The following is a 14,853-nucleotide window of genomic DNA, read 5'->3' on the forward strand; positions in this document are numbered from 1 at the left end:
GTCCTTGGTGGTCTCTGAGCTTTCTTGCTTTCTTGCAGACCTTTCATTACCCAGACTAAATAACACCATCCGTCCTAGTAGGGAGTGCTGTTTGAATTCAGTTTATATTCTAGTGCAGGGGTGTGTCCAACTCAAGGCCCGTGGGCCGTATCTGGCCCACGGAATGCTTAGATCTGGCCCATGAGGTCGTCCTGGAAACAGCAAAAGACTGGCCCGCGGATCCTTTGCCAGCGAAAAGGGCACTTGGAGAGTGGGGGAGAGAGCTTTCGCTGGCAGAGGGCTAGCAAAACAAGCTAAAAGCAAAACAAAACAAAGGAGAAATGTTTCCCCTTTTGAGCATCCAAGAAGGAACAGGAAAGGAGAAAGGGAAAGAGGAAAGGCAAAGAAAAAGAAGGGAAGATGAGAAGAGAGCAAGGAAGGAAGAAGAAGGAAAGAGGGGAAGGAAGAAGAAAGGAGAATGAAGAGGGAAGGAAAAGGAAGGAAGGAAGGAAGGAGACAATGGATCCCCCAGCCCTGCCTGGGCCACCACAGGTGCCCCCAACACGAGTAACATCGAGCTGGCCACGCCCACCCCGACCCCCAAGGTCAAGCACAACCCTAATGCAGCCCTCAATGAAATCGAGTTTGACACCCCTGTTCTAGTGTCTTGCCTGTCAGTGTTGGTGGTGGTGGTGGTCTTAGAAATTCTTTGGTTGAGTTGTTTGCTATTGGCTTCTTTGGCAGCTTCTTGATTGGAGGTATTGTTACTTGATCGTTGGTCTTTTTTGCATAGTCTCTAGATACGCACATCCAAACAGAAACCCAAACACAAGAAAACAGCTTCTTTTAATTAGGTATAGGTTTCCATTTGTATTATTTTAAGAGACTAAGAAGGAATTACACAACAATGAATTCACTACACCAAGGTACAAACGGGTCCCAAATGCGAAAAAGTTAGCAGTTAATTTTGACAGGCAAGAAACAAATGCTTATAATGGATGAAAAATTGCTTTTTGTTTCCCAATTTTATTGGGAGTAGGTTTTTTTCTTTTCTTTTTGTGCTGTTTTGAAAAAAAAAGGAGGTTTAAGGGATTATGGAAGGAATGCTGGTATTCCAGAGTGACATCCAATATTACTAGTTTATTGACCATAAACTACAAGTAATTGCTTTCTTGGGGGGAGGTGGAGGTAAGAGGAGATTTCTTGGCATAATTGAAAATGCTCTGATTTCCCACAAAAGAAATCCCCTTTGCTGCTAGAAAATATGGCCCTTTGCATCTCCCCACCTTTATTGTGATTTTCTTTGAATCTTAAGAGATTGCAATGGAGGCTTCCATGAAAAATAAACATGTATTTTTATTGGCAGTTAAAGATGGGCATTTTGTTCTTGCTGACCCATAAATTTGAAAGTTACTGTTTTTGTTTTAGAAGTGTTCTGGGAATATTTGTCAAGCAGTTTTATTTTCAAAGCTGAAAAAGACTGGCTTGCTAATTTTTTTTATTGAGAAATCCTCAACAGCGAGATCGTAGTCTCAATAAAAATGAAGATATAAATTCAGCTGAAACTTGTGACGAATGGCCTTGACATCTACCAAGGCTCCTCAAAGTAATTTTCTTCTGCCTTTGGAATAAAAAAAAAATGCCAGCATGTGGTAAGAATAGAGACAATTAAAAAAGCTGTATTACTTGCTTTCCAGTAAATGGACCTCATAGGTCACTGGATGATCTGGTAACAGGAAATCATAGTTAAGGTTTTTGTGTGGTGTTTTTTTTTTTTTTTTTTCAAAATAGCTGGTTTCCAAACATTGAATCTTAAGGAAGGTGAACTATTGCCCTTATTGTAACAGACTATCTTTTGTTTCCCCTTTAGGAGGAAGGGTGGAATTTTAATTGACTGCTGGTCCTGTGTGTAGGTAGATTTGGGAAATGTTTACAGTTTATCAAAGCACATTCATGACTTAACCATTTGGTGCAAGAATTTATCTTGCAGTTTCCACAAAGAGCAAAAGATAATGGTGAAAATGATCTATTGGGGGAAAAAGCAAAACCCACAGAAGAGTTTGTCCCACTCTTTGGGGTTCCCCAAAAACACTTCATCCACTGTGGGGTGCCACAAAGAAGAGGTAACAAAAAAGATAGAACCTGGCTGTGTCGGCAGGCCTGGGGTTGATGGGTTCCCTTCCCCTCTCGATTGTGTGTCTGTTGGTTATTTTAAATGCTTGTATTTGTAGTTCTTGTGTTTCCCTCCCCCCCTTGGGTTTGTGAGCCGCCCTGAGTCCCGCTGGGAATAGGGCGGCATATAAATAAAACGAAACCTGAAACCAGAATGCCCCCCCCCCCCAAAAAAAAATTAGGGCAGAGGCAACTCATTCATGTCACCTCTTGTTCTTTGTAGCACCCCACAGTGGATAAAGAATTTTGGGGAACCCCAAAGAGTGGGACAGTTTGTTGGATCCAACCAGTGGTTCGGTTTCCATTTTTTTTACTATCGGTTCATTCATACGGGCATGCATGACGCTTCTGTGCATACGCAGAGGTGCCCGGGCGGGTGGGCGGAGCCCGATCCATGCTGAACCGGCAGAAACTCACCTCTAGATCCAGCGTATCTATTATGTGGGTTTTGCTTTTTCCCCAATACATCATTTGTATCATTATCTTTTGCTCTTTGTGGAGTCTACAGAATAAATTCCTGTACCAAATGATTAAGTCATTAATGATCTTTATTTTATAATTTAATCTACAGCCGTTCTCGCAGACTGAATGCCTTTATTAGCAGCAAGTATAATTGGTGTCAGATTCCTCCTAGGTTCAGAAACAAAGACCCACACCACTATGCTTCCAAAACAAAAGCCATTAGTTTCCAATCTGTTTCTCATCACCCCCCAAAAAATCACAAGCTCCTGGTCCTGGAAACACAAAAAAAACTAGTAAGCAAATCCAGAAAATACTTTTGGGTGTTACTTTGGCTAGTATATATGATATTATCTTGTAATTGGAAAGAAAGTTTGAGAAAACTTCCTTCTTGCAGTTTCTCTGCTGATCCATAGAGAGGATCTGTTCATCCCTACTTCATAACTTGTTAGTGGTTACATATTTTTGCATGCAGATCATGACTGAGATTTCAAGGCAGCAGTCCTGTGGCTTGTGGGACTTAATACAGAGAATTTATTTGTAAGAAACCCCAACAGTCAGCAATTCATAGAGCTGTGAGCAAGTTAATGATGAAGTTGTCATTATTTCTTCCCAATTTGATGTTTTACACATTATTTACTTATCTGCAGCAAACGTAATAATGTCCTTATTATCATAATTCAGTATAATTCAATATAGAACATTATGGATGTTAATCATTCAATTCATAGGTTACAAGATGGTAATAGTGCTTCTAGATCAGGAGTGTTAAACTGGTGGCCCGTGGGCCGGATACGTCACGCACAGGTCATGCCAGCTCCATGAATGGGAAAATGTTGCAGTACATCACATGCAGTGGTGGGTTTCAATTTTTTTTAGAACCTCTTCTGTAGGTGTGGCCTACTTTGTGGGAGTGGCTTGCTGGCCATATAACCTGGTGGGAGTGGCTTGCCAGCCATGTGACTGAGTGGGAATGGCTTGGCAGTCATGTGACTGGGTGGGTGTGGCCAATTTGTAAAATGTGGTGAAACTCACTTAACAATGCTCTTGCTTAGCAACCAAAATGTTGGCTCAGAAATTCTGGCATTTGAAGCACACAAATCTTAAAGCTGTCAAGTTACAAGACCCTTGCATCCCTAACCTTTAGAAAAAAAACCCAGGGATGTTCAAACTTGACAGCTTTAAGACTTTAAGGTTTAGATAGGACTCTTAGAGGCGGGCGGGGCGATTGATGAGCCAGCCAATCAGTGAGCGGCAGGCGGGCAAGTGTGGTGCGGACGGGCTGGGGGGAGGAGGCTGGAAAAGGTTCTAAACGGCATGGTAGATTTGTGGAACCTCTTCTATAGAAGGGGGTTAGAAGTTGCAGGAACCCACCCCTGATCACATGACAGCAACATGACATCACAAGTTTCACACCCACCTATATAACATATTCTAAGTGTTGATTTTCTTTTTCTTCAGACAACCAAATTTGTACTAGTTTACTAAATAGTATAATAATACTGTACTAATACTTTCTGTTGTGGGCCAGTTTGATATAGGTGTTAAAAGTCGCAGGCTAGAAATTGGAACACAAAGTTGAACAACTTTGCCTAGTGCAGTGACGACCTTTTGTTGTCGCATGCCAAAACAGCACACGCTCATGGACGAAAGCGTGCATGTGCACACAGACTCAATGCAATGCATGTGTGATAACCTCTCTGTGCTTCGCCCCCTGTGTATACACATGTGACCCTCTGCACCCCATTTTGACCCTACTAGGCCTCCCCTGCAGCCTTCTGGAAGCAAAAATGGGCCACGGGGGGGGGCACTGCACTGCCCCTACACATGCACACACAACCCCCCCATACATGCGTGTGCGTCTCCCGCACGCACCCCATGCATGTGCGGCAGAGACCAAAAATCAGCTGGCCGGCAGGATGTGCGCGCATAGCTGAGCTGGGGTGACGGCCGGCATGTCCACAGAGAGGGCTCTGCATGTGGCACACGTGTCATAGGTTCGCCATCACGGGCCTAGTGAATCTCAGCTCAAGGAAGAAAGAGGCAATGATGAACTACTGCCAAAATGTTGACTGCAGGGTCAGGCAGTTGCCAAAAGACAAGACTGACTCAAAAGCACTTTCAGTTAATGTAATGTTCTTGCTAAATTTCAAAGAAATGCATCTATGCCAGGGGTGTCCAACTCGCTTCATCACAGCAGCGTCATGTGAGATATCGCGACTTTTCCCCCTTTTGCTAAACTGGGTGTGGGCGTGGCCAACACATGACGCATCTGCCCGCAGGCCGCAAATTTGACAGCCCTGATCTATGCCATTTTCATTCATGCTTGCAGAGTTGCCCCATATGGGCTCAGTCAATTGGTTATTGTCGATATGCCTAAATGAGAATGGTGAACTCATGGCATTTGCAAGCAAGTAAATAGCTTGCCACACTAAACAAGGGCCTCTTATGAACAGAGCTACTGATTTACACAACAGGGTAGCATCTTGTATTACAAATAGTTGATTGAGTGAAATAATATGATTAATAGGACCCTGTACTGTAAAGAATTTCATGGCTGAAGTTCTGCTTTCACTGGGAACTTCCCCATGCAGAGTTCAGGGTATCAACAGTTGCATCATAATCAATTGTTGAACAATACTATGATCTGTTTCACTGCACTGACTTAATTATGACCTGTTCTTATTCTTGGGGTTTGTAGCAAATATGTTGGCAAATTGGGACAATTTAAGAGAGTCATATTTTCTGTTCTCCTACTTAGACTCCCATACTTATATTCTCCTACCATGTAGCTAGCTGCTTCTTCCTTATAAGTTAATTTTGGTTTTTCATTCATTTTAACATGTTGAACAATTCAGACATGTTCCTTCCTCACAATAATCAAAGAACTTATTATCTGCTGCCAGATTCTACTGGTTGAAATACTAATATTAATAGTCTATTTAAATCCGTGATGGTGAACCTATAGCACGTGTGAAACAGGTGGCACGCAGAGCCCTCTCTGCGGGCATGCAAGCCATCACTCCAGCTCAGGTCCATCGTGCATGCGCGCGTCTCCGCCAGCCAGCTGGTTTTTGGATCTTCGCTGCCATGCACAGGGGGTGGGGCGCATGCAGGAGATGTGAGCACATACAGAGGAGTGGGGCACACACAGGGGTCACACACACATGCATGTGGGGTGGGATGCGTGAGGGCAGGACACGGGGCGTCATACACATGCACTGGGTGGGGCGGGAGTTGTTTGCACATACACAGGGGCAGGGCACACGGGGGATCACATGTGCATTGCATTATGGACGCGCACACATGTTTTCACACACACATGCGCTTTCGGCACCCCGCAACAAAACGATTAGCTATCACTGATCTAAGTTGTCTACCCTATTGACTGATTAGGAGGAATATTCTGGATTTTGAGCATGAAGTTTCCTACCTCTATTATGAGACAACACAACCTGAGTTTTGTCTGTACACAAAATGTATATTGTTTGCTCCTTATCTATCCTTTGCATTGACCTGATCTTTGAATGGCCTATAGAAATTTTGGGCAAAGATGTTCAGATCATATAAGTGCTATTTTAGATTATAGATTTGGCAGTAGACAGAGGAGCACTCCTTATCTTGACCCACAGCAAAGATAGCAAAGATGACACCAATTCCTGCAAATAGCTAGGTAATCACAATTATCTATGGGGAAAGATAGTTTATTGAACCCAGGTTGAGATCCCAAGACAGCGGCTCTAATAAAGTAGAAGAGCGTGAACACATGGAGATCTTTAAGGGAGTGATGTGATTTGAGCAAACTCACTCATCAACAATACTTCCAATTAATATAATTAGACTCAGTACTCCCAACTTTCCAAGTAGAACTTCTGCTAAAGTCTCCACAGCACTTATTATGTAACAAACATTTGGAATTCTTTGCAAACAAAGGTCCAATTGTTCCTCTGGATTTTTTACATTAAACTGAAATTTCTGAAATTTTGATAACAGAATCAACAATGGTGCATTCTGTATTTATGCAGATGTGCTGTGGTATTACGACCTCCCTTGCCTTGAATTCCCCTCTTCCAAATTATGTTTGTAAACTTAGTTTAAACTTCAGCAGCTGTGAATCTTGCTTGGCTTCTGTATATTTTAACATACAGCTGGGACTACATATGAAAATTGTTGACTCTACCTGAAAACAACTGGGAGGTAAAATGAGAAAACTTCCTGAAAGAGATAAACATTAAAAAACGTGAGCTGTCAGCTCTTGAACCAACTTGTTCTGTCTTGTGGAGCGTGTGAGTGTCATGTGGACCCATAAAAGTGCTCATCTTATGCTTCCTGCCAACTCATACTGAAATTTATTTCCAGTTGTCCCTGGATATTTCTGGCAAAGGATAATCCCCAGACAGTTAAAAATGGAACAGTAGGATGTCTCACTAGCTGTTTGTCCCCCACCCCTTTCCCCCCAAAAAAGTTGATGTGGGTACTCAGGAAAATTTTTATGATCCACGTTGCTCTGAGCCAGACCTGTCTGTCTGGAGGTAGGCTGTGGTGCCAATGAGTCATCAAAGTTTTTCAAATCTGACTAATGGTTTTTTTTTCTGTTTGTAAAACTTACCTGCTTAACTACTTGAGAGGGATCTGCTAGAAATCATCCTTTATAAGGCATATTTAGTATTATTCCATGGGACTAATATACCCAAACCTTAGTAAAGCATCCAGCATAGAAAGAGGAAGACATGGAAGGGATGCTTTATCATTATGCATTGTCTGTTATTCAATACACGTTGAATAATTTCAGGCTGGGAGAGGTTATCAGAATTATATCTTTCCCCTTTTGTTGCTGCTGATAATTGCAGACAGCATGTGCAAATTGGCTTAGCATACATTGCATCATCCCACGCAGTTATCCGCATGTATGTAAATGCCTCCTCATTTGGGTCCACCAGATCTAAGGAGGGCTACTATGGTTTGCTGACATATAGGGAAAACCCAATAATGAAAGTTCTGTAACAACCTCATCATATGATTGGCTGTGGAAGACTCTAGCTTTGAAGGAGAAGAAGGCATTTCAGAGTATGCCAGGGTCCATAAGTGGCACCTAGTGAAAACTCTTTAAAGCAGCTGCATCCTTCCTCAATATCATATAACTGTCATGCACAACTAAAGTGCAATCCTGGGGGGAAAAAACATTTGGTTTAAGGCAGGGGTGTCAAACTCAAGAACCGAGGGCCAGATCTGGTCCGTGGGGCCGTCTTAAAAACAGTGAAGAACTAGCCCGCCGGTGCCTCTGACAGCAAAAATGGAGCTCTGTTTTCACTGGCAAAGGGTTGAAGGAGGCCGTGGCAGTTGAAAATGGAGCTCGAGAGCCTGTTTTCACTGGCAGAGCATTTGGGCTGCCAGAGGCGCCCCCGATATGAGTGACATCGAGCTGGGCATGCCCCCCCCATGTCAAACTAACCTTGATACGGCCCCCAATGAAATCGAGTTTGACACCCTTGGTTAAGGAGTTATGAACAAATCAGCAATTATATATTCTGATGTAACCTTTTGTCTTTGACTCTAAAGTCTGTTCATTATAGAACAATGATTGAAGGGCTGTGAAGGACCCATTTGCATTAAACTCTTGAGTCTTCACAGCAGTTGAGAGATCAGTTTTGATCTAGCATATTTAAGCCATCATTTCTAAATTTCGAGGGGAGGGTGTTAATTTTTTTTTTACTTTATATCATAAGCATTTCTTTGACTTTCCAATTCATTTATTTTATAAGTGTCTTTTATTTCCAGGAAGGAAAGAAGAAGTTTGACAAAGAAAGTGAAAAGTATTATTCCACCCTGGAGAAGCACTTAAATTTATCAGCTAAGAAAAAGGAGTCACACCTGCAAGATGTAAGTTTTCGCAACTGGGATTTTGTATTTTCAAATTTCAAAGGAGGAAAGCAAAAGATATAAAACATACTTGTTTTAGGCAGAGCAGAAATGAAAGCATTGTATTATGTAAGTAAATATATGAGGTCAAAGTCAGGTGTGGGTTCCAGCTGGCACTACTGCCGGTTCGCTCGTGTGCATGCTTCGTGCGTGCATGCGCAGTGCAATTAAAAAACAAGATGGCGCCACCGACTGGGGAATCAGTTCAGATATGTGGCAGGCCTGGGTCGCTGCCAGTTCCAGCAATCCAGGCTGCCAAACCACTACTGGTTCAGCCTCACCGGTCCGAACCAGTAGGAACCCACCACTGGTCAAAATGATGTTGCTATCAAAGGAGAGTGTTTGCCTGTTTTAATAATTTAAATATGAGCCTAACTGTGTTTCTTTTATGACCAAATATTTAAGCTCTGGATTTAATATGTTTTTCCTTCATGTTTCCTTTGAAAAGAAGCTATTGAAGAAAGATTAATGAATTTAAAAGAAGTAATATACAATGATAATGTCAGCGTTCCAAGTATCATGTAGAATTAAATCAGAGTCCAAGGCAAAACGATCCTTAAAGTTCCAATTTAATAGATCAGACATCTTGGCATTATGCTATGAAATCCCAATACTGGAAGTGACATCAGAATCCCACCCAGTTAAAAGTTCATGGTCTTGTCCCCACACCCATAATCCATCACATGGTCCAATCTTCTTCTTCCACACTAGCACCCACGCCCAGCTGCTTCCGGTCAGGTGCAAAGGTGCGGAGACAAAAGATGACCTTGAGCTTCTAGAAAGGAATTTTTTATTTTGAAAACAACACATTCTACCCCTTGCTATTCCCCCCTTAATGAGAGTGTGGCAGGCCAAAGATTCTTAAAGGAACCGCTGCAGGCCTGACAGATTACTTGTCAGAGGAAAGTTAGATCACCTCATGCCACTTCATTTAGGGTTCAAAGACAGGAATGCACTGTTTACATGCGCAGATTTGTCATTATTTTGAAACATAACATAATAACACAGTTGGAAGGGACTTCTCAAACAATTTTTGTTTCAACAATTAAAACATCAGTTTTAATTATTTGAAACAAAAACTACTAATGGTTCACTGTGGAATATTGATGTCATTTTTAGTAATTATCCAGATTAGTAGTAGTGCTTGGTCTAGTGTCCCTCTCATTTTTTTCCCCAGCTGTTAGCAACAGGAGAGTAGAACAGCAAGTAGAAAAATCACCAGATTACTCCTATTTCCTGTTATTCACTGACAGATTCTCAAGCTAAACATTTCATAGCCCACTGAGGATTCTAGAATGTTGCCCACAGACGCACCCACTCATTCCAAAAAGAGTGGGGGGAGTGTTGGGTAGAGTATGACTATCAGAAATCTTTAACTTCATTATTTTGTTGGGCTTTGCAATTTTTTAACAATTTATTCCTCAAGAACATTATCATCCTCCACTCCCTATAACCACCCTTCAGTCTGGTTCATTGGGAATACATTTCCATCATCCATAGGGTGAAAGGCAACATTTATTCTAGTATGATCTATTCTAGCATGATGTCATCCATTTGTTTTGCAAATATGCTTCACCCTCCCTGATCACTGGCTGTGCTGGCTGTTCTGAGACTGGAAACCCAACATACAGGTAGTCCTTGACTTACAACAGTTTGTTTAGTGACACTTCAAAGTTACAAAGGCACTGAAAAAAGTGACTTACGACCATTTTTCACACTTACAACCATTGGCCAGGTGATCAAAATTCAGACACTTGACAAGTGACTCATATTTATGATGGTTCCTATGGTCATGTGATCACCGTTTGTGACCTTCTGACAAGCAAAGGCAATGGGGAAGCCAGATTCACTTAACAACTAGGTTACTGACTTAACAACTATGGTGATTCAATTAAGAAATGCAGCAAGAAAGGTTGTAAAAACCCAGTTAACGACTATCTCACTTAACAACAGAAATTTGGGACTCAATTGTGGTCATAAGTCAAGGACTACCTCTACCTAGTAAATACCATAATGCCATAGAAAAGACTGGTCTATACCATGCTTTTGTTGCATTGTTAAAATTTTGCTAAAGGGTTGGTTTTTTTGTGATTAAAGGAACTTTATCTCAATAGGCAGTTACCCAAAGTCAAAGGAAGTTAATTGCTTATACGTCCTCTGGATGTCTATTGGATGATCTTGTTGTTAGTTGCAGTCATGTCCGACCGATCGCGACCCCATGGATAGCATTCCTCCAGGCCTTCTACCGTCCTCTGGAGTCCATTTAAGCTCACGCCTACTGCTTCGGTGACTCCATTCAGCCACTTCATTCTCTGCCGTCCCCTTCTTCTTTTGCCCTCAATCTTTCCCAGCATTAAGCTCTTCTCCAGTGAATCCTTCTTTCTCATTAGGTGGCCAAAGTCTTTGAGTTTTCTCTTCAGGATCTGGCCTTCTAAAGAGCAGTCAGGGTTGATCTCCTCTAGAACTGACCGGTTGGATCGCCTTGCAGTCCAAGGGACTCACAGCATGACCCGTCAAAACCGCGCTCGACTAAACTGCGCCCAATTAAACCGCGTCGCTGACGTCATCAACAGGGTGACAACAGCCAGCGCGGAGAAAGAAGGGCGCTTTAAATAGCGCTTTGAAAGCAAGCCGATTCAACTTAAGGTAAGGGTTAGGTTTAGGGTTAGGTTTAGGGTTAGCTTTAGGGTTAGGTTAAGGGTTAGGGTTAGGTTAAGGGTTAGGGTTAGGTTTAGGGTTAGGTTAAGGGTTAGGATTAGGTTTAGGGCTAGGTTAAGGGTTAGGTTTAGGATTAGGTTTAGGGGGGTTAGGTTTAGGTTTAGGGGTTAATTTTAGGTTTAGGGTTTACAGTGTGCTTCTGTCTCCGCGCTGTTGTCGCCCTTTTGATGACATCAGCGATGCGGTTTAGTCGGGCGCAGTTTAGTTGAGCGCGGTTTTGTGGTGGAACCGACTCACAGGAGTCTTCTCCAACATCATACTTCAAACGCCTCAATTTTTTGGCGCTCAGCCTTTCTTATGGTCCAACATTCACAGCCATACAAGGCTATGGGAAAACCATAGCCTTGACTATAGCCACTTTTGTTGACAGGATGTCTCTGCTGTTTAGTATACTGTCTACATTTGCCATAGCTTTCCTCCCCAGGAGAAAGTGTCTTTTAATTTCTTGGCTGCAGTCCAGTGGTGGGTTGCAGGCTGTACGCCCCGGTATGAGCGTACCGGTGCCTGCTGGGAGCACCAGGTACCGTTCCGGTATGGTGCTCCAGAGGGCCCACCCGCCATCCCGAGCTCCTTACCTGTATTTGAGCTCTTTGGCGCTTCCGCGCACGTACACAGAGCGTATGGCACCTGCCTGACGCTCCACCAAGCAGCTGGAGCATCACAGGAGGAAGGACACATGAGTGTGCTGCACGTGTTTGTGCACGTGTTGCACACATGCATGTGGGGGATGCCGGGCCCCGTTGCACCGTACTGGTTGCAACGGGATCCAGAACTCACCACTGCTGCAGTCCCCACCTTTGGCTATCTTGGAACCCAGGAAAATAAAATTGATTCAATGGGATTTGTAGAAGTATCCATCTTTCGCTTGGGACCAGTAAAAATGCCCTATGTATTATTTACCTCTTTGAAATCTTTGCTCTATAAATCTTGATTGTACAATAAATGGTTTCTAGACTGTCATTTTATCTATTTTATTGATTATCTATATTTCACTGCCTAAATTTTAGACGTGGATTGTAGAATTAATTTACTTTCATGAGAGATCATGTATTTCCTTTTAACTTCTTTCTTTATAATCCTTTCTGTTATATTTCTGAATCTGACAATGATTTCCGATCGATCGTTATTTACATTTAATAGATGAGAAGGAGGGAGGGGGAGAGAGAGAGAGAGAGAAAGAAAAAATGACTACAAGATGAACTTCTACTCACTTTTAACTCAATCTAGATTTCTATAGTACTTTCTCTTGTTCTTTTCCATAAGAGGAATATATTTTGTTTAACAATTAATTTGAGTTTGAGCTAACTGACTCCACTCTTTAACATAATCATTTATGTTCTGGATCAGAGAAAATACTAAATAAAACTAAGGTACATCAGAAGCAACCCCTCCCAAAACTAAGAACTATTTATTGCTCTCAATTTTCTTTTAAAGAATAATTCTCAGACCAAATAATTCATCATGTCTGGAACCAGGGTGAGTTTTCTGTAGCAATGCAGTGATTCTGTCATTGAATTTCCTTCCACGGAAATATGAATCTCAGATGATTGTATATTTCGCAGTACATAGATTTTCATGCTGATCTATCTATTCCTGTTTTTTTATCTGAGCAAGAAACAATTTGCTTCTCCTAATCCAGTAGAATGCCTAACCAAGAGAATTTATCTTTTGTTTACTTTTTATAGGATATATTGAGTTAATGTGGAGCTTTTGTTACAGAAAACTTTCCTGCTGCAATTATAACATACTAATAACATAAATTGTATTTTTTACAATCATTTTATGTTTGAATTTTAGGCAGATACCCAGATTGACAGAGAACATCAAAATTTTTATGAAGCATCATTAGAATACGTCTTCAAAATCCAGGAAGTGCAAGAGAGAAAGAAGTTTGAATTTGTTGAACCTGTAAGTTTTAATAATGCTATTTCCTATAAGCAACGTACCTCTAAATCAGGGGTGTCAAACTCACATCGTCACGGCGGCATCACATGATGTATCGGGGCTTTTTCCCCACTTCACTAAGCCGGACCTGGGCGTGGCCAGCATGTGACGCCTCCTGCCCATGGGCCGGGAGTTTGACAGCCCTGCTCTAAATAGAGACCAAAATAGAAATAATTCATAGGATTGACTGACTATGCTACTTTTCCATCACATCCATTCAAACATCCTATCTTCCAAATATTTTCATATTTATTGATCTCACAGTAAACCTCTGTTCATTAATTCTGGAATCTCTGTAAACTCTACAGATGAGATTGGATTGGTCTCTCCTGCCAGCAGATTGGCTTCCATAACAAGAGGAGTGATTTTCTACATAGAAGCAGTCTCCATATAGAAAATCACTTCCTCTTCCTACATGGAAACCGCTTAAGAACTTTCTACTTGCGGTGGAAAAAAATGAAACTTTGATTTTGGGTTTTACTAATTCGATTGATTTGTTGTTATAGAAATGGCTAGTTATATTATTATGGAAAAGTAAAAATTGAGGTTGGATGTTAATGCTTTATTCTACCGCAATAGAGAGAGTCGGAGGTCAATGCTTCCCCCCCCCCCCTTTCTTCCTGCCTTTCTCCCTTTTCTTTCCCCTTTTCCTCCCCACTGTGTGTCTTTTGTATTTATTCTATAATTTAATGAAACATTTTTTTAAAAAATGAAGAAGTGATTTCCCTCCATCAGGCACTCCCCCCCCCATGTCTTCAAAAATCGGAAATGGAAAATCAAGAGAGGATTAGAATGTCCTGTTGTGTAAGGATCACTTTGAATAAGCGGAAATCTTGTCATATTAGATTGTATTGTACTCCTTATTTGCCCTTTTTATTCTTAATATTCTATCTTTCATGATACAGGGTTCTTTGGCAGAAAAATGACAGGCATCATTATGAATTTGGTTCGTTTTGTTTTAATACCAAGCCATGTTTAATGCCAAGCACAGTGCAAGTTTATTTTAAATTTAAATTTAATTTAAATTTAAACAGTCTAATCACAAAACTTTGTGGTTTTTTCCCCCCATTCTATAGTTCAGAGGTGTCAAAATCAAGACCCATGGGCTGGGACTGGCCTATGGGGTAAGCAGATCTGGCCTGCAGGACCGCCCTGGAAACAGTGAAGGACCAGCCCGCAGTGCCTCTGCCAGTGAAAATGGAGCTCGGGATGGCCACGTGCGGCCCTCCTGAGCTCCATTTTCACTGGCAGAGCACTCGGGCCACCACAGGCGCCCCCAACACAAGTGACGTTGAGCTGGCCACCCCCACCCTGGCCATGCCCCCTCCCCAAGGTCAAACACAACCCTGATGCGGCCCTCAATGAAATCGAGTTTGACACCCCTGCTGTCAAACTATGCTTCAACCACATGATGAACATTGACGAGAACTGTATAGTTTAGCCTAACAATAAGACCTAGAGGTGATATGATAGCACTCTTCCAATATTTGAAGGGCTGTCAGGAAGAAAAGAGGTCAACCTGTTCTCCAAAGACCTCAGGGCAGGGCAGGAAGTAATGGATGGAAGCTTATCAAGAGATCCAACCTAGAACTAAGGAGATATTCCTGTTAGTGAAAATGATCAGTGGGACTGCTTATCTCCAGAAATTATAGGTGCTTCATC

General features: G+C 42.0%; 1 protein-coding gene across 1 annotated transcript in view; it reads left to right on the plus strand.

The window, feature by feature from the left end:
• Positions 1-14,853, plus strand: part of ARHGAP42 (Rho GTPase activating protein 42) — a 176,716-nt gene that overhangs the window by 95,702 nt on the left and 66,161 nt on the right. Inside the window, 2 exon segments of the mRNA XM_032220054.1 lie at positions 8,389-8,490; positions 13,045-13,155. Of these exon segments, the coding sequence (XP_032075945.1) occupies positions 8,389-8,490; positions 13,045-13,155 (213 nt within the window).

Source organism: Thamnophis elegans, chromosome 6 (genome assembly GCF_009769535.1).
Source record: "Thamnophis elegans isolate rThaEle1 chromosome 6, rThaEle1.pri, whole genome shotgun sequence".
NCBI lineage: Eukaryota > Metazoa > Chordata > Lepidosauria > Squamata > Colubridae > Thamnophis > Thamnophis elegans.